This window comes from Lupinus angustifolius, unplaced genomic scaffold (assembly GCF_001865875.1).
Source record: "Lupinus angustifolius cultivar Tanjil unplaced genomic scaffold, LupAngTanjil_v1.0 Scaffold_78_8, whole genome shotgun sequence".
NCBI classification, from domain to species: domain Eukaryota; kingdom Viridiplantae; phylum Streptophyta; class Magnoliopsida; order Fabales; family Fabaceae; genus Lupinus; species Lupinus angustifolius.
In genome coordinates this window covers 19,491-42,001 of record NW_017723734.1, presented here as the reverse complement: position 1 = coordinate 42,001, position 22,511 = coordinate 19,491, and the positions used below count along the sequence as shown (strand labels likewise).

The 22,511-nt window shown below is 31.3% G+C and overlaps 4 protein-coding genes across 6 annotated transcripts in view; 2 read left to right on the top strand and 2 right to left on the bottom strand.

The window, feature by feature from the left end:
* Window positions 1-7,871, bottom strand: part of LOC109339495 (glucose-6-phosphate isomerase, cytosolic 2B) — an 8,850-nt gene extending 979 nt beyond the window's left edge. The window contains exons 1-21 of the mRNA XM_019576948.1: window positions 7,740-7,871; window positions 7,590-7,666; window positions 7,398-7,479; window positions 7,234-7,281; window positions 6,427-6,582; window positions 6,243-6,339; window positions 6,023-6,065; window positions 5,784-5,851; window positions 5,622-5,706; window positions 5,334-5,382; window positions 4,841-4,913; window positions 4,677-4,737; window positions 4,173-4,239; window positions 2,830-2,886; window positions 2,690-2,743; window positions 2,471-2,599; window positions 1,698-1,761; window positions 1,525-1,598; window positions 1,211-1,264; window positions 1,052-1,120; window positions 63-152 (exon numbers count right to left, since the gene is read on the bottom strand). Coding sequence (XP_019432493.1) covers window positions 63-152; window positions 1,052-1,120; window positions 1,211-1,264; window positions 1,525-1,598; window positions 1,698-1,761; window positions 2,471-2,599; window positions 2,690-2,743; window positions 2,830-2,886; window positions 4,173-4,239; window positions 4,677-4,737; window positions 4,841-4,913; window positions 5,334-5,382; window positions 5,622-5,706; window positions 5,784-5,851; window positions 6,023-6,065; window positions 6,243-6,339; window positions 6,427-6,582; window positions 7,234-7,281; window positions 7,398-7,479; window positions 7,590-7,666; window positions 7,740-7,793 — 1,551 coding nt within the window. The 5' untranslated portion in view covers window positions 7,794-7,871. The remainder of the gene's footprint in view (window positions 1-62; window positions 153-1,051; window positions 1,121-1,210; window positions 1,265-1,524; window positions 1,599-1,697; window positions 1,762-2,470; window positions 2,600-2,689; window positions 2,744-2,829; window positions 2,887-4,172; window positions 4,240-4,676; window positions 4,738-4,840; window positions 4,914-5,333; window positions 5,383-5,621; window positions 5,707-5,783; window positions 5,852-6,022; window positions 6,066-6,242; window positions 6,340-6,426; window positions 6,583-7,233; window positions 7,282-7,397; window positions 7,480-7,589; window positions 7,667-7,739) is intronic.
* Window positions 7,872-10,478: 2,607 nt separating this feature from the next.
* On the top strand, window positions 10,479-11,358 carry LOC109339497. The gene has a single exon (XM_019576952.1). It carries the CDS (start codon window positions 10,758-10,760, stop codon window positions 11,121-11,123), a length of 366 nt encoding a protein of 121 aa, XP_019432497.1. The 5' UTR covers window positions 10,479-10,757; the 3' UTR covers window positions 11,124-11,358.
* Window positions 11,359-13,462: 2,104 nt separating this feature from the next.
* Window positions 13,463-17,884, bottom strand: LOC109339496 (DUF21 domain-containing protein At1g47330). Of its 3 annotated transcripts, XR_002106667.1 has the most exons (13): window positions 17,656-17,884; window positions 17,043-17,119; window positions 16,846-16,929; window positions 16,626-16,739; window positions 16,450-16,536; window positions 16,156-16,295; window positions 15,985-16,072; window positions 15,303-15,376; window positions 14,964-15,166; window positions 14,340-14,569; window positions 14,003-14,049; window positions 13,568-13,871; window positions 13,507-13,524 (listed from the first exon to the last, which is right to left on the bottom strand). XR_002106667.1 is itself a non-coding variant. In XM_019576950.1 (12 exons), exons 1-12 carry the CDS (start codon window positions 17,831-17,833, stop codon window positions 13,691-13,693), a joined length of 1,503 nt encoding a protein of 500 aa, XP_019432495.1. In that variant the 5' UTR covers window positions 17,834-17,884; the 3' UTR covers window positions 13,463-13,690. The 3 variants fall into 3 exon arrangements, 2 of the variants coding, with proteins under 2 accessions (XP_019432495.1, XP_019432496.1); XM_019576950.1 differs by having other exon boundaries at window positions 13,463-13,871; XM_019576951.1 differs by having other exon boundaries at window positions 13,463-13,871; window positions 14,982-15,166; window positions 17,656-17,882.
* A 2,938-nt stretch (window positions 17,885-20,822) lies between these two features.
* LOC109339498 (protein RADIALIS-like 4) lies at window positions 20,823-21,507 on the top strand. The gene is made up of 2 exons (XM_019576953.1): window positions 20,823-21,204; window positions 21,374-21,507. Exons 1-2 carry the CDS (start codon window positions 20,942-20,944, stop codon window positions 21,402-21,404), a joined length of 294 nt encoding a protein of 97 aa, XP_019432498.1. The 5' UTR covers window positions 20,823-20,941; the 3' UTR covers window positions 21,405-21,507.
* Window positions 21,508-22,511: the final 1,004 nt, after the last annotated feature.

Here is a 22,511-nt window from a genome sequence, read left to right as displayed (position 1 = left end):
TATATATATATATATATATATCTCAGATAGTAACATGATAGAGTCATTTATCTAAAACATACCTTCCCCAACTCTACTCCCCACTGATCAAAAGAATTGATGCCCCAAATGAAACCCTCTACAGCAATTCTGTGCTCATAGATTGCCAATAGCTGAAGAACACAAAAACATAGAAGAAATTAGAGTTAATAAAGTAATTTGAATAGACCATAATTCCACCGCACCTAGTGGGACTAAAGCTTGGTTATTTTTGTTGAATAGACCCTAATTGCAAGAGTACCAGCAGTTACTATAGTGATTAGTGAGTGTTTGCATCATGAAAACAAACAAACATTGACAATGACAAATTAGTTTCTCATATCATGAGAAAGGTATGTGGCCAACTTATGCAGAATAAAGAGCTCAAGCATGGAAGACCCACATATGCACAGCGGCTATATTCTATGAAGTATCAACAACCATACACAAAACTGGATGTGGAGAAAACAATATGAACACAAGGAGAAAATAAATTAAAATCATAAAACTATTTGTCAGAAGATACCATCTGCTTGCAATTATTCTGATATAGTGATACCACATTACCACATTAAACTCAAGATACTGTGAAAACATCCATCAAAGAACAGATGATAAAGAACATGGCTTGAGCATAAAATACTAAATACGATCCTTGCAATGTGCATGCTCCTTTATCATATTAATTTGAGTAACTTAATCTAACTAGATGTGCACAGAAATGCTTTTGCTTTTTGAATAGTTTACGGATATTCCTAGGATTTTGAAGTCGCCCAATGCATAGCCACAAACAAACAATACTTCCAGTTAAAATGTGGTGTCCAGTGTGAATGCCTAGTTTAGAATATCAGAAACAGTTTCAAGGATATGAACATTAAAGTTCAATACATTATTGTGCACAAATCTCATCTCATATAACTACTAATTTCTGGTTGTACATGCTCAATAAAAGCAACTGAAACAATAAAACATGTCTAAACAGAAACCAACCATTTCTTTCTAAATAGTAATTAAGAGCTGGCAGACTTCATACCTGCCCAATATTATAAGCATTCAATGATGGAAGCAGAAGGCTGACAGAGGGTCGATTTCCGCTGAAGGTCTGCAGAATATTTTATACACAAATGAAGCTAGGTAAGGACTTAGGATTAGCTATTAACTAAGACTTGTATTGAAGCAGAAGGGAAATCACCTTGTGAGGAATAAGATGTGGAGAAACATTCTCCTTTTGCAGCTGATCTGCTGTCTACAAGAAATTGCCGGATGGTCATATTCCCATTATCAAACAAAAGAATACTAGTAAAAATCTAGTCAAGCTGTTAACAAATGCTCTGTGCTAGCTAAAATTGCATCTTAGCTTTAATTTAGAAGAATGTTATACTATTATGTGTGAATTACAATAAAGATAATGACGTCGAGGCAGACTCCCCACTTTAGCTTTAGGCAATCTTATTTAAAATTATATTATGATTTAGTTACAAAAAAAAAAGGCACGGACAAATATACCTTCCCATATGCAAGGGCATCAGGCTGTGCAAAAAAGTTGGACATTAGCTCATCATGGTTACTGACCACTTCATCTGGTTATAAAATGCATTGTTCAAAAAGTATCAGAGGGCTGATTTCAAACAAGTCAACTATCATGATGAAACTTTATAGTGTTGATATGTATTCTTTACCTTTCAGATAGACAGGTTGCTGACTTTTTACAACTCCAATAAAATCACAAGGAATCACACGCCCCTAAAATTAAGGAGATACAAGTTGCTCAATGGAACAGTTTGTAAACATTGATACTTTTCATAGAATGGAAATATTAAATAAGAGGAACCAAAGCTAGGCACTTAAAATTGCAATAGAGGAAAAGGGAAGAAAATAAGTTGCTGCATAGCTGATATCTAAACACCTATTGTTTGCAGTATCATGTTAATTAAGCTTCCCCCATCCCCTTTGGTCTTTCCCGCAACACCAATAACAAGGCAGAAACGTCAGGTTAGCTATGAACAAATTATTAAACATAAGACTTCTTGGCCTATTAAATCACAAAGGTTTTGCAAGCAATATACTGACATGTCTAAATTGAGAAGTTAATGTAGACAAAACAAGTTATGGGTTTCAAATAGCCTAGGGGAAACTTTGATTAAAGATAGCTATTATACCACAGCATATTTGTACTCTCGTATTGATTTGAATGGTGAGGGGGAAGATAAAAAAATACATATATGGAAGTTCTTGTGAAACTTATGCTCGCATCAACTTCTCTAACTTGAACCAAAAATTACCATTCAAAACGAGCAACAATTGGGATTGAAATAGAAAGCACAACATGCAATTGCATAATACTTTCATGAGAATTTTTTAGGCCAAAATTAACAGTCAGCAGTCAGCACAGTGGTGGTATTGTCTTTAAGTTACTAGCTTTTAACATTGGTATAGAATACGTAAAGATCACCTGATGTATGAGCTGATAAAAGCTATGCTGCCCATTAGTTCCAGGCTCACCAAAATCAATTTCACCGGTCTCAAATGGTAGAGGAAGACCATCAATTGAAACACCCTTGCCATTACTTTCCATGCTGACCTAATAAAAATGAATAAATAAATTTAATATAGGAACACAAATTAAGTAGCAGTAAAATAATATTCATGCACAATGCTGCAATTGACTTGCCTGTTGAATGTGTGGGGCAAACTTTTCCAGAGCTTGAGAATAAGGTAAGATGGCCTGGAAGAGTACCAAAAGGATCGCTTAGTTGAACAAAGCTGGCTAAGAACAAAGAAAAATATAAATGAAACACAAAATGTACTCACTCTGGCAGGATATCCAAGAAATGAAACATTCCATACGCTCAACAAACCCAGAAGCACCTGAAGCACTCATAAATTGTTATTGAGCATCTCATCATGTATTTGGGAAAATGAAAAGGTATATTTTAAATACAAGAACCTAAGGTCCTTCACTCAGCCAATGGATATGAAAATTTGCAGTGAGCCAAATTCCTTCCCATCTCCAAAACATCAAAGGGGTGTTTAGGAACATCTAAAAAATATATATTTAGGTGCAGTGGAGTCAGTTTTTAAATATGAGGGGTTTGGTGACTATAAAAAAAATTCGAAGGTTAATTTTCATTTCTAATCCAACTTTTTTACACACTCATCCTTTCAATTTTATTGTTTTCTCTCTCTTGCTTTGTTTGTATGTCAGTTTTTATATGGGACTCAATGCTGGGCTGTAAAGTATCCACGAGAGAATACACCCAAGATAGCAGAGATGAGAATGTTGCAGTTGGATGAGTGAACATATTAAACAAGATAGGATTATGAATGAATGCATTCAAAAGAATGTTAGCGTTGCTACTATTGTAGAAAATATGAAAGAACTGTGCCTTGGGTGGTTTGGACATGTGTGAAGGAGGCCGTTAGAAGCCTCGATGAGGAGAGTGATCAAATGGAAGTTAGTCTAATTTCTAAAAATAGAGAAAGGCCAAGAAAAACAAAGGTTAAACAATTAGGAAAAGTTTAGAGATCAATGTTTTGTCAATGGACATAAATTGCATGATTTATGATAGAGCATTATGAAGTCGTTCAACCTATGTAGCCGACCCCACTTAGTGGGACTAAGGTTTGGTTGTTGTCGTTTTAAATACTATATTTATAACTGGATCAAGACAAATTTTAACAAAACTGATAATAAATTAGAATTGATTACAAAATAATCTGAATTTATATGACTAGTTCATCTTAAATGGTTCTGAAAGAGCTTCGAGGGATGGTAAATGGTAATCCTACTAATGGCAAAAGAAACAAGGGGGAGAGGGGGGAAACAGCTGAAAGGTGCTCCTCATTCCCTCTTTAAATATCTGTGAAAAATAACATTACCTTTATTTTAAAATATAAGACAGTAACATCAATAACCAAGCCATAAACTCATTACTTGGGGGAAGAATTAACTTACTCCACTGGGGAGATCCATACAAAACATTCAAAGACAAAGTTATATTACAATTATGCAATAAATTTTTTATCTCTTCTATGACTCCTTCGCTGCTTTGGAAGGGTAGTCAGTATGCGGTAGAGAAATATATGTTTGAATGTGCAGCAATCTATGTGTACAATAAAACTCGAGTATAAAAGCTTAGAATAGGGTAACTTACTGGAATGTTCCTTTCAAATGGTTGTGAATAGAAATGTTGATCAATGTTGGAAGCCCCCTTCAAAAACCTTCGAAGGAAAAAATATGTCATCATAAAGAAAATATTGTAGCTTCATGCATAAGTAACTAAATATCTATTTAATAAAGGGAGAATCAAAACTAAGTTCTATTTTACAACCCGTGCAAGTATTATGCAGCACACATTTGTAAATATCAATACATTTAAATTGGGACCTGACTGCGCTTTTTCTTATTTAGCATATATATCAAACGAAATCTTATCTACGACCTTCATTTAATCTAACAAGCTGATAACCTTCCTTTAAGGAAGAAGAAGGTGAAGCATAATAAAGCTTGTCCACCCTCCAAATCCTACTCTAGGGTGAAACAGACAAGATGTTTCTATAATAGATCAAACCACAATGAATTAAAACTATTTATAGGAATATTCTCCTCTAGAAGAAGTGCCTGCGGATAGGAATCATATGAATGATAAAAGACATACTTCTCTATTACTGAGAAACCGTATTGTAGAGATAATGGTAACACTCCAACTGCACTGCAAACTGCAAGCCATATATTTAGGTTATCAGAATCAAATCTGTTGAAAACTTGAAATGTATATGGCCTTTTATTTGGCAGTGTGAAGATAGAATAAAAATTACTCACCACTGTACCGACCACCAACCCAGTCCCAAAATGCAAAAGCATTATTAGGATCAATACCAAACTTTTCCACAAGCTGCAACAGAAGTTAAACAAGGAAAATAGATAAAGGTTCGGCTATTATTTTGAATAGAAAATGCATTGTCTATGAACTTATCACATATATATGAAAAATATCAGAGAAAAAATAATACCAAATAAATTTTGACTCTGTCTATACAGTTTTATTAATCAATTATGAACTGCTGCTGTTTGGAAACTTTGGCAGAGAGAATTAAATCCATCAATGATCCACACAGTGGATAATTTTTAGATGGTGCATGTGAATGCAAACATTGCACATAATTTAGTATTTAAGAAAGCAAGGAAAGTATATGTCTTGGGACAGAGTAATGGTCAATTAAAAGCAGACATAGTTCATGAATTTAAAAAATAGTAAAACATTGAAGAAAGCTCAGTCAGCTAATGCCAAAAAAAAAGAAAAATATGGTAATACCGTGAGATTTGTGCTGACTGCCACCATATGCTTTGCAACTGCAGAGGGCCTGGAAGTAATCATACCATGAGACAGTCTTCAGTTCATTATATAATTACATTTTCACTAATGTCAATAATCCTTTGGAAAAACTACACAGATTTAGAAGGAGTGAAGGGACAGGGTATAAGAAAGTCGAGAAGGTCCCATTCTGTAAGTTTCCACATAAAAAGGTAGGAAACTGTAGAGAACCCTCAAACAATGACTACACTACAATCTTTGAACAACTTCTCTTAATATTGCAATTACCCAAGTGCAGATGAAATCCACTCTCTCAGTGTTCGAGCATTCAGCATGGTTTCAGCTGTTGTAAAAGTCTTTGAAACAATCACAACTGCAATTATTAGAAAAAAAACTATAAGAGACATGTTAGTTAAAACTCTATATCTATCTGCATGTATAATAAATTACCTAGAGTTGTTTCAGGATTTAATCCTGTGATATTTCTAGCAACGTCAATCGGATCAACATTTGCAAGACTGCGGATAGATTAAAATAGAGGATGAGATTGGTTTTATGGCAATAGTACAGCTTTCTTTAAGATATGTAGCTTTAGTAAGCTAGATTCAGAAAAAACAAATATCATATAGTTGCAGTAAACTAAACCCTGCAATTAGACTCTTGAAACTCCATTAACAGTATATACTTACAAGCGCAGCTGACGGCCCCTTGCAGATTCATTGGCTTCAGGGTCTGCAAGATAAAAAATAATTATTTAACACTTTAATTGCCGTCAACTAAGACAAATAATACACACATAATTGTATAACTGTATACATGTTTTCTATGCATATAACATATAAAAGGACCATAAAAAATAATGGTTGAATTGCTACCGATGACGAAAGAGAATGGCAATAATCACCCAACCTGTTTGAAGTGCAGTGTGTACAAACAATGGACCTAAGAAGCTGCCACCAATTCCGACAGCAACAACGTCCTTCAAAGGTTTTCCTGTAGCTCCAACCTATGAAAACAGGCTTAATTGTTAATACTCACAAGGTCAACCATGAAAAAGAAATCCATATGTACATATATAGGAGTAGAAAATTACCCAAGATCCATTGCGAATCCTGTCAGAGAAGTCCTTAATCTTGTCAAGAACTTTCCAAACTTCAGGCACAACATTTTCCCCATCACTGTTTATAACAGCGTCCCTTGAAGCACGGAGGGCTACGTGAAGCACTGGCCTATTCTCGGTGCTGTTTATCTGAAAGTGAATCCAAAAATGATAATCATATCAAAATTTTCAGCAATTTGACAGTGATAACACTTAGCAATTTAATCATCTGAGACAATGAATCTTGACCATCCAATAACTCAATGTTTATGTGCATTTACTATTCAAATAAGATCTAATGGTAAAAAATTTATTGTTCTCATTTTCCATACTAAGAAGCTCCCTATGTATATCACTAGTAAACTGCAGCCATTTGAAAATGTAACTTGAATCAAAATCTAAAAGAGGTAGCTAATAAAGAATCACATGGTGTTAAAATGGTAAGAGTCATGCATGAATGAGAAAGAAAAACTTGAATAAGGAAGAAGGAGAAAAAATAATATTCCTCATTATTTCTCATTGAAAAAATGAATTACAAGGATTAAGGGATTTACCTTTTATATACTACATTATCTAACTAACAACTAACCAGTTAATCGATTAACGAATACAATATTACAACTGACGAACTAAAAGCAACTAACAGTTAATTAATTAACTATACTACTAATCAATTATCACATACAGAATCGCAGCCATTCTAACATTTGGCTCATTTAAAATGTAAATTGAATCCATAAAAGAAATTAACATAAACTAATATATGTAGAAGTTTGTTTAGATTTATAGAGAAACACTTACACGCTCGCCACCGTACAAGCGATTTATCTTATCTTTGAGGGATGCAGCCTACATAACATAATAATATTATAGTTAATTCATTTAAGTTAAACAAAGTCCAATTTAGTGTTTAGCCTTTGATAATAAATAAATAAGATTATGAAAGTAAGTAAATAACTATCAACCTGCGCCAATTTGAAGAGCTTTTGGATAGTTTCAAGAGTGGCTTGTTGCCTTGAATAATCGAGAACAATTCCATCCGAATCACTACATAGTAATAGGTAATTAGGTATGTGTGTGCAAAAATCAGAAAAATTGTTGATTACATTACAAATAATTAATTTGATTTATATAAAAAAGAGAAGCTAGGTTAATACAGAAACAAGGATTGGCTTCTGGATTCATCGGTCAAAAGATTACGAAGATGAGTGTTTTTAATTTCCTCCACATGCGCCTGATTGAAACGAACGCAAATATGAGTTCAGAACATAATCTATGAATAAAATGAAGGATGAATGATTTATTACCTTCAAATCGTTCCATTCGGGAGTGTCGCTGATGAGAGAAGACGAAGAAGCCATTTCTGTGATCGGAAACTGTGGATAAAAACCACTTCTCTCTCTTCTCTATATATAGTATAGATATATAAGATGTTGTGTGCGCTATTAGTGTTTGATTTACTCGTTCAGAAGGCCACGTGGCAGATTAATGGAAAACATTATTGACATTGTATGTGGCATCTAATCGCATATGCCACCCACTCAAATTTGGACAAGAAATCACCTTCCTCTTAATTTTTATATCTCGTCTCGGACCGATCAAACTTTACAAATTTCTACTAGAACATCTTATATGATGTTTGATGGGGACATGTGATTCTCATCCCTCAAATTTCTGGTAAGAAAAAAGACGTTAATAATTTTTAGAAATAAAACAAATGTATGCACTTACATTACATAAATTTTCTGAATTGTCACTATATTATTCTCTTTTATTTTGTTCAATTGAGATTCTGGAAGTTATGCTATCATAGCGTTGTTCGAGGAAAGACAACAATAAAATAAGTCTAAAAAATAAAAAAGAGAAAAACTTTGATTATAGACTAGAGATGAAAATATGCATGCCGTTAGATGGGAACAAGACAAATATTCTAAGATGTGAGATATAAGCCTTTAGTTTAAGAGAAAAAAGGTATGTAATTTTTGTTATGAATTATATATATATTGTTGCTACATTATTCATCTTCATATTTAATATTATTGATTATTTTAAAAGTAATCCAAATAAATAATAAATAATATAATAATATTGTATAAATATTTGATAGTGATAGGAGGTTATTTAGGATTATAGATTTAAGTATATTTATACTGTTAAATAATAGGAAATAATTGAGGAATTGAAGAGACATTCTACCTCACACACCACATTATACATAAGATGACAATCGTATGATGGCTGAAATCACATATTTTATGTGTTACAAAACAATTATACCAATGTCCTCTTATAAATTACAATTGAGTGGTACCAAAAGCAATAACTTTTATACTATTTTTATTTGCGTATTTTTGTTGTATGTGCTTTTTGAGGTTAATTTTAAATTCCACTGAAGTTTATATCTATTTTTATATAATTTTCCATTTCAAATAGTCTTTATACTTAAAAAAAATCAAATAATACTAGACATTTTAGAATTTTCTATCTAAAAGACCATCCACTTAATGATTGAACACTTCTTATGTTTTAAGAGATACCATTATTAATATAATAAATTTATTATTATAGGTTAATAATAAAATAAATAAAAGTTATATAAGCATATACCAAAAATAAAAAATAAAAAATAAAATGAGAATGATATATTTAATTCTACAACGAAAATATATGATATAAGATAGAAATATAAAATGTAAATATCAATTTTATTTACAATGTTAATAAATAGAGAAAAAAATGTATATCTGATAATATAAAAGATTTTATAATTTTATTATATCATTCATCATTTATATAAAATCATCAATTAATTTTATATATAAATAAATAATGAATGATGTAATATTTATGTATAAATTTTTATACTTACAGAATATAAGATATTATACTCTAATATATAATGGATAAATGAACACTTTATTTAATATTTTTGAAGAAATAGTGGAAAAGATTTGTTAGACATGGACGTTATTTTGATGAATTATCTTAATATTAAGATTAAGGAATATCTATCATGTGTATTAGTCTATTGGAGATTTCAATTATTATTTTTATAAGTACAACAAACTCAGTTTAAAAAATTAAAATAAATGCAAAGTAGGGCCTTTTTTGTATAACACTAACAGAAATCAAATTTTTGGCTTTCATCTATAAAAAGTCTTGCACTATTAGGCTTAAACTTTGTTTAATATAAAAATTACACTTTAATTAAACTTTTTTTATTAGATAAATTGTCTTTGTCTAGAAAGACATTGAAAATTTCAGCTTCTACATTACTCACGCTGGTGTCTTCTCTTATTCACCGATAAGTGAGGTAGAATCTCTCCATTAATTTAGAGGTAAATAATCATTTTTACACTTATACATATGGCTAAAAATATTATTTCATTAGATAAAAATATAGTCATATTACTTTTTTACTCTTGTTTTTAGTGTACTTATTGCATGAATCTTGTCGTTCGTTCTCTCTCTACACTCTTTCCATTTTTGTGTCTGATATTCCTTCAAGCTTTTTTTGTACTGAGCTAAGACAGAAGAATGGTTAGATTTTAAAATTGTAGAAGAAGATATTCAAAAGCTTTTTTCATTTTTACTTATTAGACAAAATATTTGGTTGAGAGCCATTTCTAAATTCTATCTATATACAATCTAAAAGAAAAATATGTATACTCGTATCCTAGTGTAATACAAAAGTTTTAATAACATTTAGAGTTCAAAACAAGTTAATATAATTACAGATTCTTTAAACTACAACAAAAGTGACATATATTAATAATAAGATCATGTTAACAAACTTATAACCTGATTTTACACGGAATATGACATATCTTTGTTTTTTCGTTTGCAGTGAGAAAAAGTTTGTGTCAGTATTGGGCATGTGAAATGGCCCCATGGCAGACACACCATAGAATAATGAATAGTAAAAATAATAATATGATTTGTTTACTCTATTCTATACTTATATATATTATTTATTTGACTATATAGTTGAGATTTGAGAAGGATGCTTGCTTTTATTATTATTATTATCATATCTTATATATAGCGTTTGCACAATCTGGATTCTGGTCAAAGATAGTATTGGTCTACTTGCTTTGCTTTTCACATATTCAGAGAGAGAGAGGGTTTTGCATATGAAAGAAGGAATCATGCGTTTATCATATCAAAAGGGTTTTCTCACGAATCAGCAAGGAGCTTAGAAGTGATTAAAGATTTGATTTTTAAGTTCTTCTGGTTTTAATGATATCAGAAATTTGATGGGGTGATAGAGTAGTAAGTAGTTGGAGCTTATATATTATAGAGAAGTGTGTGTTTATTATGCATATATGGGAAAGAAGAGACAGAAAATGAAGGATCTTTCAGTAGCAATAGCTGAGGCTTCATCCATAGAAGTAGGTGCTGAAATGGGGCAACAAGAGATTCAACCTCAGCCTCCAAGAAAACGAGGTAGACCTCGTAAGATTATTGTTATGGAAACAAACCAAGAGAAGAAAATAGAAGCAGCAGAAAAAGCCACAGAAAATTCAATGAAGAAAGAGGAACAACCACAACAACAACAAGAGGAATCAATAGCAGCATGCATGAGTATTAATAATACAAAGGAAAAGGAATTTCAACTTATTATTACTAAAGGGGAGCCATCCAGAAGAAGCAGGGTTAGGAGGAAAAGTAAGCCCAGAAAAAGCACTTAAAAAATAGATTACTCTTTTTCTCTTTTATGATTTCTTTTTATTTTATTCTTAATTCCTGGACAAAGATTTTCTTCCTAGTTTTGTTGTCTTTTTCAATGGATTGCTGATATTAAAAGTGATGTTCGCTTCTTTCCTCTTAGTTAGTTGAATATGAATATTTTGTTCCAATTGCATGCAGAAAGTTAAGGTTAAACTTATTAGCTTTTGCTATATTGCTTAAACTTGTCTATTATTACGAATGGATATGATAGTGATAATTGATAAGGTTCATGACAAAATATATATGATAATGATATTGATTCAAGAAATATGAGAATAATAGATGATGATACACAATATATAGCTTCCAATATATATAGGTTCATGGCATTTGATTCATTTCACTTTGATATAAATTCTTTGTGTGTTATTACAAAGAAATGTGGATTAGGAAGTAGAGAAGAACAAGTAGCTTGGGGAAGCACGTGAAAGGCACGTTCCGTTGAACAATGAAGCAGCCATATCATATCACTAATGGCTGATATTGATGCTTCCACGTAGTGGGTTTTGTGTCATGTGATTAACACACTCATAATTTGTCATTGTCATTCATTATCCAAAACAATAGGTTATAAATAATAGTTACTTAATATTAAGAGGAATTGATGATACTCATTAGAGTTTAACATTTATGGAATGAAGGTTAGTAATGATTAAATGTGGATGATAGATGATATTATTATGAAATGAAAATATAACTCATTCTCATTGATTTATCAAAATTGATTTTTTTACAAAGAAGATTATAAGTAATATATATTGAAGCACATTGCCTTGTAAAAATGGAAAATAAATTCTAACTAATTCTTCTAACAAACTAATAAACACATATTGGAAAATAATTTTAACATGTGTAAAACATGCCAAATATAAGAATTGTTCAGCCAATATCTCACTTGATTTTCTAATCAGTTATCTATTAACTATAATATTAATCGATTAACACCTACACAGTTAATCGATTAACTGTTATTAATGTTGTTTTGTTTCTACTTAGTAGTTTTGTATTCGAATAGATAGAATGATAATATATAAAATTCATATATGGTTAGTACATACATTTTTTCCTCTAAAGATTAGGGATGATTGTACAAAATATAAGGTTAAATAAGAGTAAAAAATATATTGGGAAATATAATGTGTATAGGGAAATTATACAAATAAGCATGAGCCTCACAAAAGTTTAAAGATAGTCTTGAAATTAAGAAAAATCAATTGGGTTTCGGCATTAGACTTCATTTACCCTCATTAGACTCCTACTATGATTCCATAAGCTTAAATGCTGGAATATGGTGAACCATTCATGAAAAATGGGTGAAGATATGAGATGATAGTATATAAAAAACAAAAGAATAAAACAATGTAAACTTTATACTTTAGATATAATGAAATAACACTTTTAACCTTGTAAAAGCAAAAACTACAACTCAGAATTGGACCTGGTCATCATGTATAAGATATAAGGATTTTGGTATTGATGATGTATAACTACCAATTTGTACACTGACAGCCTAGAATAATTGTACCCTATATTCTTCACTGAGGGTTTTGTTGTCTTTTCATAACAAACTTTATTAATTATGTTAAAGGTGATGACACCTTTTTTGTGTGTGCTTATTTTACAATTAATATCACTTTAAGGAACCTGTCATAGCTGAATTTTGGTGCATGCCTTTGGAGATAATGATAATGGTAATGGCCTACGAAATTATTAAATAATTGCAACTAGTTAGAAAATTAATATCACTTTAAATATGACTTTTGTCTATGGTCTAAACTCCAAAAATGTCCTCATCCACAACAAAGCTTGGAAAGAAATAAGATGTTTTCCTCTTGAATACTGCATTGTTTATATGCACAAAAATTGTTCCTAAGAACTAAACAAATTTATTTACATATTACATTCAGATTTAATTTTAGAATAATAACAATCATTCAATTGGTTTATTATTAAAGCATTACAAAGCACTGCTTTATTTGATGTGTGAAGAATATCATTTATTACTTATTCATAATAACCTTAATGTAATAAATATTTTTTAAGACATGAAATACTTGTACTTTTTATTTAACAGATGCATATAAATTATTATGTCTGCTTCATGATTTTTCCATTTCCCCTGGCTCTTAAGGCCAATTGAATGAATTTCAGAAGCACTGGATAACAGAACTTATGAAAATAAATTGCTAAAGTTGTGACAAATAAAACAAATATTAGAATCACCATTTTGATACAATTCCATTCCAAATGCATGTTGATTCCCAAAATCTCCAGAAAGTGTATCTTCAATAATGCTAAGTAGCTATAGTTATAGTCTAAATGTAATAGTTGTTATGCATAATCTAGTTCAAATACACAATCCTCTTTAGGATATCATGCAACATGAATATGATCATTCAAATACCTCTTATTATATAAAGTCTTCCTTTCTGCATATAAACATAATGTCATACAGGCAAACTTCTACAACAAATTATATACTGCTCTGCCTTAAACCTATGTTACTCTCTCATGCTGATTGAATGAATTATTGGTTCCTGAGTGAATTGTTTTCAGAGATTTGATCGATTATTGTCGGTGAGCCTGTTGCTGAAGTAGCTGTAGAAACTGAATTAGTTGGTGTGTTTCCTTGAACTGCTAAAGGAGAAGGCTGAACTGGAATTGCATTAGGAGACTTCTCCTTGGAAGAATTCATGTTAACTTTTATCCTGCATTATCAAGAGATTGATCAACTTAATGTGCTCCAAACTACACTAAAATACCAAGACTTCGGAACAGAATGATCTAATTAAACTGCTGAGATTCATATGCCGATTAAGAAGAAAAAGTTTAAACTTACTTGTTATGGATATTGACATATTCATCAGTTTCATCTAATATCTCCTCCTGAAATAATATGCAATGATTTAACAAAAATCAATAAGGAAAGACAATAGATTTAAAAGGCAACGGTAGGAAGAAATGTCGTGTTGCTTCCACAATAATCGTAGTGCAGAACTTAAAGTAGTTCTTTCTTCACATATTTTAAAAATATAGTAGTACTTAATCATGTATACTGAGTACGCATCTGGAGGAGTTATGTGGAACTGCCGTAATAACGAATGGTGAATCACCAACATAGTGCAGGGCCCAAACCACTAATTTTAACTATAAAGAGCAATGAAGAAGCATCAAACCTGAAGAAGCTCTTCAATGACATCCTCCATTGTAATAACACCAACAACTACTTCATTGGGTGGAAAAACAAGCAAGGGAACATTATCAACATCGAGGATGCAATGTGAACAACCTCTATGTCGTTTCTTGAAGGCAGGAGCAGGATTAGCCGGTGGACTCTTCTTCACCCGTGGACTGCCATCAACCTTAGCAATAGTAGTCAAAGTATCACCCGACTCCGATTCAACACCTGTATTTGTGGCAATGGTCAGGTCAGCAAGATAATCATCAAAGGTTTCATTAGGTAGATCAACCACATATTTCATGAGACCATAGAATGCAATTGCGGCATATGTATGCCTTGAAGATATAGCTAAAAAAACCACAAGTATGTGAAGTAAAAAACTAAAAATCATGTGCTGAAAACGAACATGAAAAAGGAAGCACAAATTGAATGCAGCAGATAATTTATGGGCACAATTAGCTTCAGATATATTCAGCAACGTCAGCAAAATGGAGGAATGATGAAACCTTCAAAGGGATTATTAACAAATTGCAAGCCAGCAAGATATTTCAAAACCATGCTCTCAACAAAATGTTTTATTTCAAAAACATGCATTGAACAAAACAAAACATTACTCTACTTTTATTTAAATCGCTACCTTTATCCAAGGGTGCATTTTCTCCCTTGTTCTTGCAGCTGTCCTTAAAATCATAACGTTCTCGATCTTTAACTCTTTTGGGTGTGTCTTTTTTATCATTTAGATCTCTATACACAACTGCAATATGGCTGTGACCCTTCTGAAATTCATTCAGTATATCATAAAGAGGCATGTTCTCTGAAACACTGCAGGGTAAGAGGAAACCATAAACACCTAGTGATTGTACCAACTAATCAACAACAGCAAAAAATGCTAATACTTATACCATCAAGTTCCTAGGTAAGAATAATGTATCTCATCTTGGGTATAAAAAAAAATTACCGAGGAATTTTTCTGATGATCATTTTTCTTAGAGGAACTGCAGCCTTTGAATCAACCATAAAGAGATTTTTAACCTGCATGTATCAGTGAACAAACCATTAAAGTACAATGGATGGGTGACTTAGTGAATAGAAAGTGCGGAAATCCAACTTCACTCCTTAATTTGTATTAATTCGTTTTATTTCAGTGTCTTGATGCAAATATTTATTTAAGCACATAGCCTCACCGAACCCATACGGAAAGGGTAATAGTTAGCAAGACCGTTATTATATTAATCAATCATCATGTATGATATAGTATAAACAACAACAGTCAGGATATGATAGAAAGTTTCACACCGAACATTAATCCTCATTAATTTTTGCACTCATCTAGCCTTGATACTCCAGTAAATATACCAGACCACCAATGGTCACTAGTGTTATTCACTGCATATTACAGCAGCATTGGATCAATTCAACTATTATATTAAAAACTTTGGATTAGTTATTACCCTGAAACTCAGAATAATAGTTTTCACCCCAATATCAAGTCATATGATCATATCCAATATTATTACAAGTACTGTAACAAAAGATTTCAAGAACTACAATAGAATATTATTAATGCATACTATCATTAATACTACACATCTACAATCCCATGCATACAAGTACAAAACCTCAAAAGAGTGAAAAATTACCAGAACAAGTCCAATTATATTTCTCTGGTCTCCTGCATAAACTGGAACTCTACTATGACCTAATGTCATTATTGTATTCAGTGTGTCCCTTCAGTGCAGACACAGGACATTGTTAGAACAAAAGAAGATATAAACATGATGGTGAGGGCAATAAAGTATTCACAAACCCACAAGTTTAGGGTAGCATCCAGATCAAGGGAAAATGCCTTTGATATAGGAGTCATGGCATCTTTTGCAGTTTTTTCAGTCAATTCAAGTGCACCAGTTATGATGGTTGTCTCATCATGTGTTAAGTCTCCTCCTTTACCAGCCTAGACACAAAAACAAATGTATAGCCATGCTACATTAGAGCACAAAGCGAAACCACGTAATTGGAACATACACATTATAATTTAGAACATTGAAATGAATATAAAGGCAATTGTTTTCGCAATTCCTCTCGAACTTCGAATTTGAGTTATATACCTCATTTCCATGAAAATTCACAAAAGTTTTGAGCTCTGCCCTCTTTAAAAGGGCAGCATGTCCTTTTCCCAACATCCAATCAAGAACCTGTAAATATTACAATCTTCATCAGATAAGATTCCCACTCCCCCCTCAATACCATAGTAACCAAACATACAATCGCACTCTAAGCACACCTTGCTGATTGGATAAGAGATGGGGTAGAATACTACAAGAAGAACTTTAACAAGTGGGGCCAGTGTCGCTCCAACTGTCAATCCAAATCGAGTACAGATCGCTTGCGGCAATATCTGTAGTATCGCATCCAATTTAGCAATATTAGCAATCGTGAGGGAAGGAACTTCAGAAAACAATATCATTTTGAGTATGTTTCTCATCACATCAATCAATATTTACCTCTCCAAACATGAGGATGAGGGTGACCGAAAGCAAAATCGCAGCCCAGGGAGGCACAAGTGCATCAAGAAAAATGGGAAGAGTCTGCGCGGAAAACAGGAAAGGATGAACAAATCGTAATTAAACAAGGAAGACATGACTGGTTCCAACAAAATTCAGTTAAATTATCAATTAAAGCCATAAGAACTGAATAATACCTCCATAGCCAAGGAGTTTCCGATCAAAAGCGTGCAAAGCAAAAGATGCTGGTTCTTAACCACCGGATAAATTTTCGCTGCCAAAAAACAATGAGTCAGAACTCAGCACAGTAGTAGAAGCAGGAAGAGGACCATACAATAATTCTTCATCCTTTTCAAACTAGAACTAACACATGTTGGTCCGAGTGGCGAAGTCTAAGCAATTCTTGAGTTTCAGTCTTAAAATATGAAAAAAGTAAAAGATTTTCGATATCGACAGAATCAGGAAAAGAAAAAAGAAATGATAAAAAAAACTAGAACTATAGAGAATCAAAGGTGATCCAACTTGTTGATCAGTGATAACAACATCAATTAGCTAAGAAAGGAGGCCAAAGTTGTAATTCAACATAATCTCAATTACAAAGTCGAGCAAATCCACAATTAAAAAAAAAAAACAAATTTCCCTTATCATGCTGAAATTTCCAAAATCCTTGGAAGTAGTCCATATATTTACCATAACAACAATCAAGTCTTAATCCCTGACACGACAACGACATATATGATAAATTAGAATTGATTATTGGTTGTTAATAAAGATTGAAAATTGAAATATGAGAATTGAAAAGGGTGATACCGGCATGGATGCGATCCTTAGGAGGACCAGATTTGATGAGAACTTCGAGGTCGACGAGTCCTAAAGACATGAGACCAAGAGTTAGACCAGCCATTAGTCCTGCAAAACACACCAATCCAACTATTATCACCACAAACAATGCAAACTTTGTTCCACAACACTCCACTTGCACCGCCATCTCTCTCTCTCTCTCTCTCTCTGCAACACCAATTCAACTTTCCCACTTTTCTCTTCCTTTAACTTCTTCCTTCAAACTTCTATGACAATTGTTTTATTCTTCTTTTAATAATTGGAATTCAATGCTAAACCCACATTCAACAACTAAATTATTTATTTAATACTTAACTTATTTTTCCATTGTTATGGCAGCATTCAGAACTACAGTTAAGAAAACTCATTATATTATACATTATTCACCAGTGTAAAATTAATAATAATTAAATATGAACGGTAAATAATAGTGTATAACTTTTATACCATAGATATATATATTTTTTCTCTTATAATAAAGATTAGTATGGTGTTTAGATGATAAAAATGTAAAAGTAAATATATTTTTAAGGGTTCAATATTTATGTATGGTGAACGAATACACTTATTCAAATTTTATTTATAATACTTTTGATTCCTCTTAGTAATGTTTTGGGTTCGAATTTTATGGATGGAAAAATACTTAATAAAAGAGTTAGCTCCACATATCCGTAAATGTTTTTCGCTAGGACAATATTGTCTTAAGTGCGAGGATACTAATGGAAACCAAAAAAATATTCTATTTATAATACTTTGTACAAATGTCAAGGTTAAGATATGAATAATGATGTAATTTACAAAGATATTAAATATTCTTTAAGCTTTATAAATACATTTTGTAAAGATTCTACAAGTGCTGTGTAAGAGAATGTGCTGATTCCAAAGCACATAACTTCAACAAGAAAACATTCTTATCTCGTTTTGTAGCTCGAGATATAAAATTACTGTATACTCTATTAAGACCAAATAATTTAGCAAAGGAGCGAAAATTAGTTGATGTTTTTAACGTATGAATGTGTTGCATCAGACTCAACTAAACTTTGGTTAACTTATGTTATTCCTGCGTGTAAAGCACGTGATGTTACAGCTCATCTTTTAATGGATAAGACCGTAGTTAACCTCTCAAATCAACGGTAATATGGAATATTACAATATGTTATAATGTTTGAAAACATTGGACTCGCATAATTTTGACGAATATGGGCATAATATTAGATGTTGGTGTTCCAAACGAATGAAAAAGTTTTATTCATTTAACAAGAAAAATTATAAAAACAAAAATCAAAATTTTAATATTATTTCATAATATTTAATTAGTTTGGAACATGGAAACAAGAAAATTATGGAATACATAATCCTTCTCCGTAATATTCATTCTCGTGTGGGATTCTTTAATAAGCATTTATTGGTTTTTGCGACATCATATTGCTAGTTATTTACTTATTGCCTTATTGGGTGACGATGATTCCGCATATATGTTTGTCCACTTGTCTTCAACGGACTTAAGAACGCTAGTGGGTTTGGTATGCTATCAGCTATTGACTCTAGGACGAGATATTCTGTCCCACATTCTATCTCCAAATTCTCTTTCGATCTAATCAGTTTTGAACAAGTAATATAAAAATGTATTACTTTGTTTTAAAAGAAATTCTATTTATTTATGTGTTAATTTTTAATGGGTAGAGACATAAAATTGGAACAAGTGATTCTTGTTCATTGATATTGTAATTTTTTTTATATTATCATTATATTATTTATAAATAAAAGTAACATAAATAAATAAATGATAGGTAATATATATATATATATATATATATATATATATTAAACTCATAATAAAAAGTACCTGTGAGGCATTAGACTCAAATACATTGAGGTATGAGAATAATAAATGTAAGCATTTATAAATGTATACGTTCTTTTTAGGATTGAATTTATAGTTTAATGGTCACTATGCAAAGAATTTATGGATTGTGGCTGGATTAGGTAGAAAATCCATTTATTTTGTGTATGGTGTCTCCCAAACAATAATCTAAGTTTGTATTTTTCAAATAAGTTATCTTTTTTAATGCATGGTAAGAACCAAATTTAGATATTATATTTAAGGAATCCAATCTTAAAAGGAATTCTAAATAAATTTGCTAACATTTTAATAAAATTTAACCTACTTTCCAATAAAGTAATCCAAGATCTATATCATAACAAATAAATCTTTTTATAAATCTCCCATATCCATAATAAAAATATAGTGTTTAAATATATCCTTGCTCAATCTTTACATGCTCTTCAAATCTTTTCTGCATGGACAAGTTTGATTTTTCTTTCTTAACACACACTCATCATCACAAGAATTTTAGTGATCTAAATTAAGGATACAAATAAAAAAAATATATGCTGTTTTCCATTAAAACAATCCTTAAGCAATCACAATCAATATTGGTTCAAGTGATATATGTTTGATTCTCTTTAAGCATGATCTTGAGTTCGAGTCTACCCACTAAGAGAGTTAGCCTATATGGATATTCTCAGCTCGAACATGATTGTCTCAAGTGCGATGATACTTGTTGTAAACCAAAAAACAAATATATAGAGGGAAAACGGCTCACTAGACAAAAATTAAAGCCACTTTTGTTTGCGTTTTTTGTGTGATTAATACATAGCTTGATGACACTCCTGGCGTGAAATTTTGTACATAGCCACAAGGTACTTGTACCTTTGAACGTTTTTGATGGAGCTGAACCCACTTGTTTTCTTTCAACTCATTCACAACATAAGTTAAAAGTAGAATGAATATTATCATGCCTTTAATACAAAAGTTCTATTGCTCTTATAGTATCTAATGTTATATATTTATTAACACGTTAATTCTTTAGTACCAACACCCCTAAAATTTTGCAACGGGAAGCTTCCATGTGAGGCAATAACTTTCTCGTTTAAGGCAAAAGTCTGCGTGAGTTTTACTAGTTTGTACTTGTTTCTTATAGCTCAAGTTTCTGCCCTAAACTAATTAAAAAAAAGCCATGTTTGAAGTTTGATAAAAAAGTTAAAAGAAAACCACAACCCCTTATCTAGGAATTTTACAATTTGTTCCACAGTTTTGTTCTGAAAGCAACATCTAGCATCATCTGCAACAAGTTTATCACACAACTCACACTTTAACTCATCCTCCACTACTATATAAAGGGTATCAAGGACACTCTCTTTATTCTCATATATACCTAACTTGTAACAACACTGATTTTTCATTACCATTAATATGGCCTCAAACTCAACATGGTCACCAAAGCAAAACAAAAAGTTTGAGAGTGCATTGGCCATTTTTGACAAGGACACACCTGATAGATGGGAAAATGTGGCAAGGGCCATAGGAGGGAAAACAATAGAGGAAGTGAAATTGCATTATGAGAATCTGGTTGAAGATTTAAAGATGATTGAGGAAGGTCATGTTCCCACACCCAAATACACAAAGGTTGCACAAGGTGGATGCAACAGCTTCAATGGGAATGAAGAGAAACAAAGGTTTGTAATTTAATCATAATGCAGAATTGCATCATTGTTGCTTAAATAACTACGTGCAAGAGTTATATATATATATATACATTGTTAGAGACTATTATATTTCTTATTTGTTTGCTGTTATAGTTATTAATTTTTGGCGTTAATCTAATTGTACTTTATCATAATACAGGATCAAGATGGAGAACCTAATTCTCCAGTGAAGTGTGACTTGCCGATTATACATAGGATTGGTGCTATATATAATGTTTTGTTTTTTCTTTCAATATGTATGAAGAGGTTTCAGTGCCTTCTAATTCTATAAAAATGTAAAGATCAAATTATGTCAATATTTTTTATAGATATGTGATAAGTATGGGTCTATCTTGATATGTGTAATGTATGGGATTTTCTATTAATTATAATATAAGAAAATAATATATCCTCATATTTATCCCTTCCTACTAAAAAAAGTGACATGTCACAAATTAATATTTGGTTTACAAGTAACATGTGTTATTTTTCTTTGAGTAAGAGAATATTGTAGGAGAATATAACATTACTCTATAAGTTATATGGTGCATTGTGGTAAACTATATAGCCATTGACCAAAAATGAGTTGGTCTAATAGTATGAGATTCCGCTAGATTCCAATATAACCAAAAAGTCAATAATTCAATTTCTGAGACTAACACTTATTGAGAGGTGTAATCATACGTACTGAAAATAATTAGTTCTTTATTCAATGATAAACACCCTTATTAATACCAAAAAGTATTTAGCCATTCAGGATCAATTCTAGGTAAGTTATTAATTCCTCTTTCTCATGTGGAAAAACATAAACAAATAACAACTAATATGGTTACTAGATGAATAGATCATGCAAAATAAAGCACACAAGTAATATTTACCATGTTCATACAACTCTAAAAAATTTATTAAATACATTTCACAATTCGAAATAAAAGTAGATTAAATGAAAATTAATTCAATTCATAAAAAATGAGACCAAAAAAAATTATAAAGATTTTTTTATTATTAATGACATATAATAGACCATCATGACATGACTTGATTTATCCAATCTCACCTAGCTCTGAATAAAGAATTGATTGTTGTTTAATATTTTACTCAATTTTATTTTTAAAATTATGTTTTTAATAAAAAAAATGCTAAAGAAACATTCTATTGTGAAACAACAACACCAAGCTCCATCATACCTTAATAAGTGAGTCAAGACCATCTTTATTAATGGAAAATATAAATACATTAAATAATAAAGAGAAACATAATTTTTAATAACATATTTATTTTTTCAATTATAATAAAAT

Coding starts and splice junctions, on each gene's coding strand:
- LOC109339496 (XM_019576950.1), bottom strand. CDS start 17,833: ATGGCGGTGCAAGTGGAGTGTTGTGGAACAAAGTTTGCATTGTTTGTG. Junction 17,120..17,655: donor TAAGGATCGCATCCATGCCG/GTATCACCCTTT, acceptor GTTTTTTGGCAG/CGAAAATTTATCCGGTGGTT. Junction 16,073..16,155: donor CTGGATGCTACCCTAAACTT/GTGGGTTTGTGA, acceptor TCTGCACTGAAG/GGACACACTGAATACAATAA.
- LOC109339497 (XM_019576952.1), top strand. CDS start 10,758: ATGGGAAAGAAGAGACAGAAAATGAAGGATCTTTCAGTAGCAATAGCT.
- LOC109339498 (XM_019576953.1), top strand. CDS start 20,942: ATGGCCTCAAACTCAACATGGTCACCAAAGCAAAACAAAAAGTTTGAG. Junction 21,205..21,373: donor GGGAATGAAGAGAAACAAAG/GTTTGTAATTTA, acceptor ATCATAATACAG/GATCAAGATGGAGAACCTAA.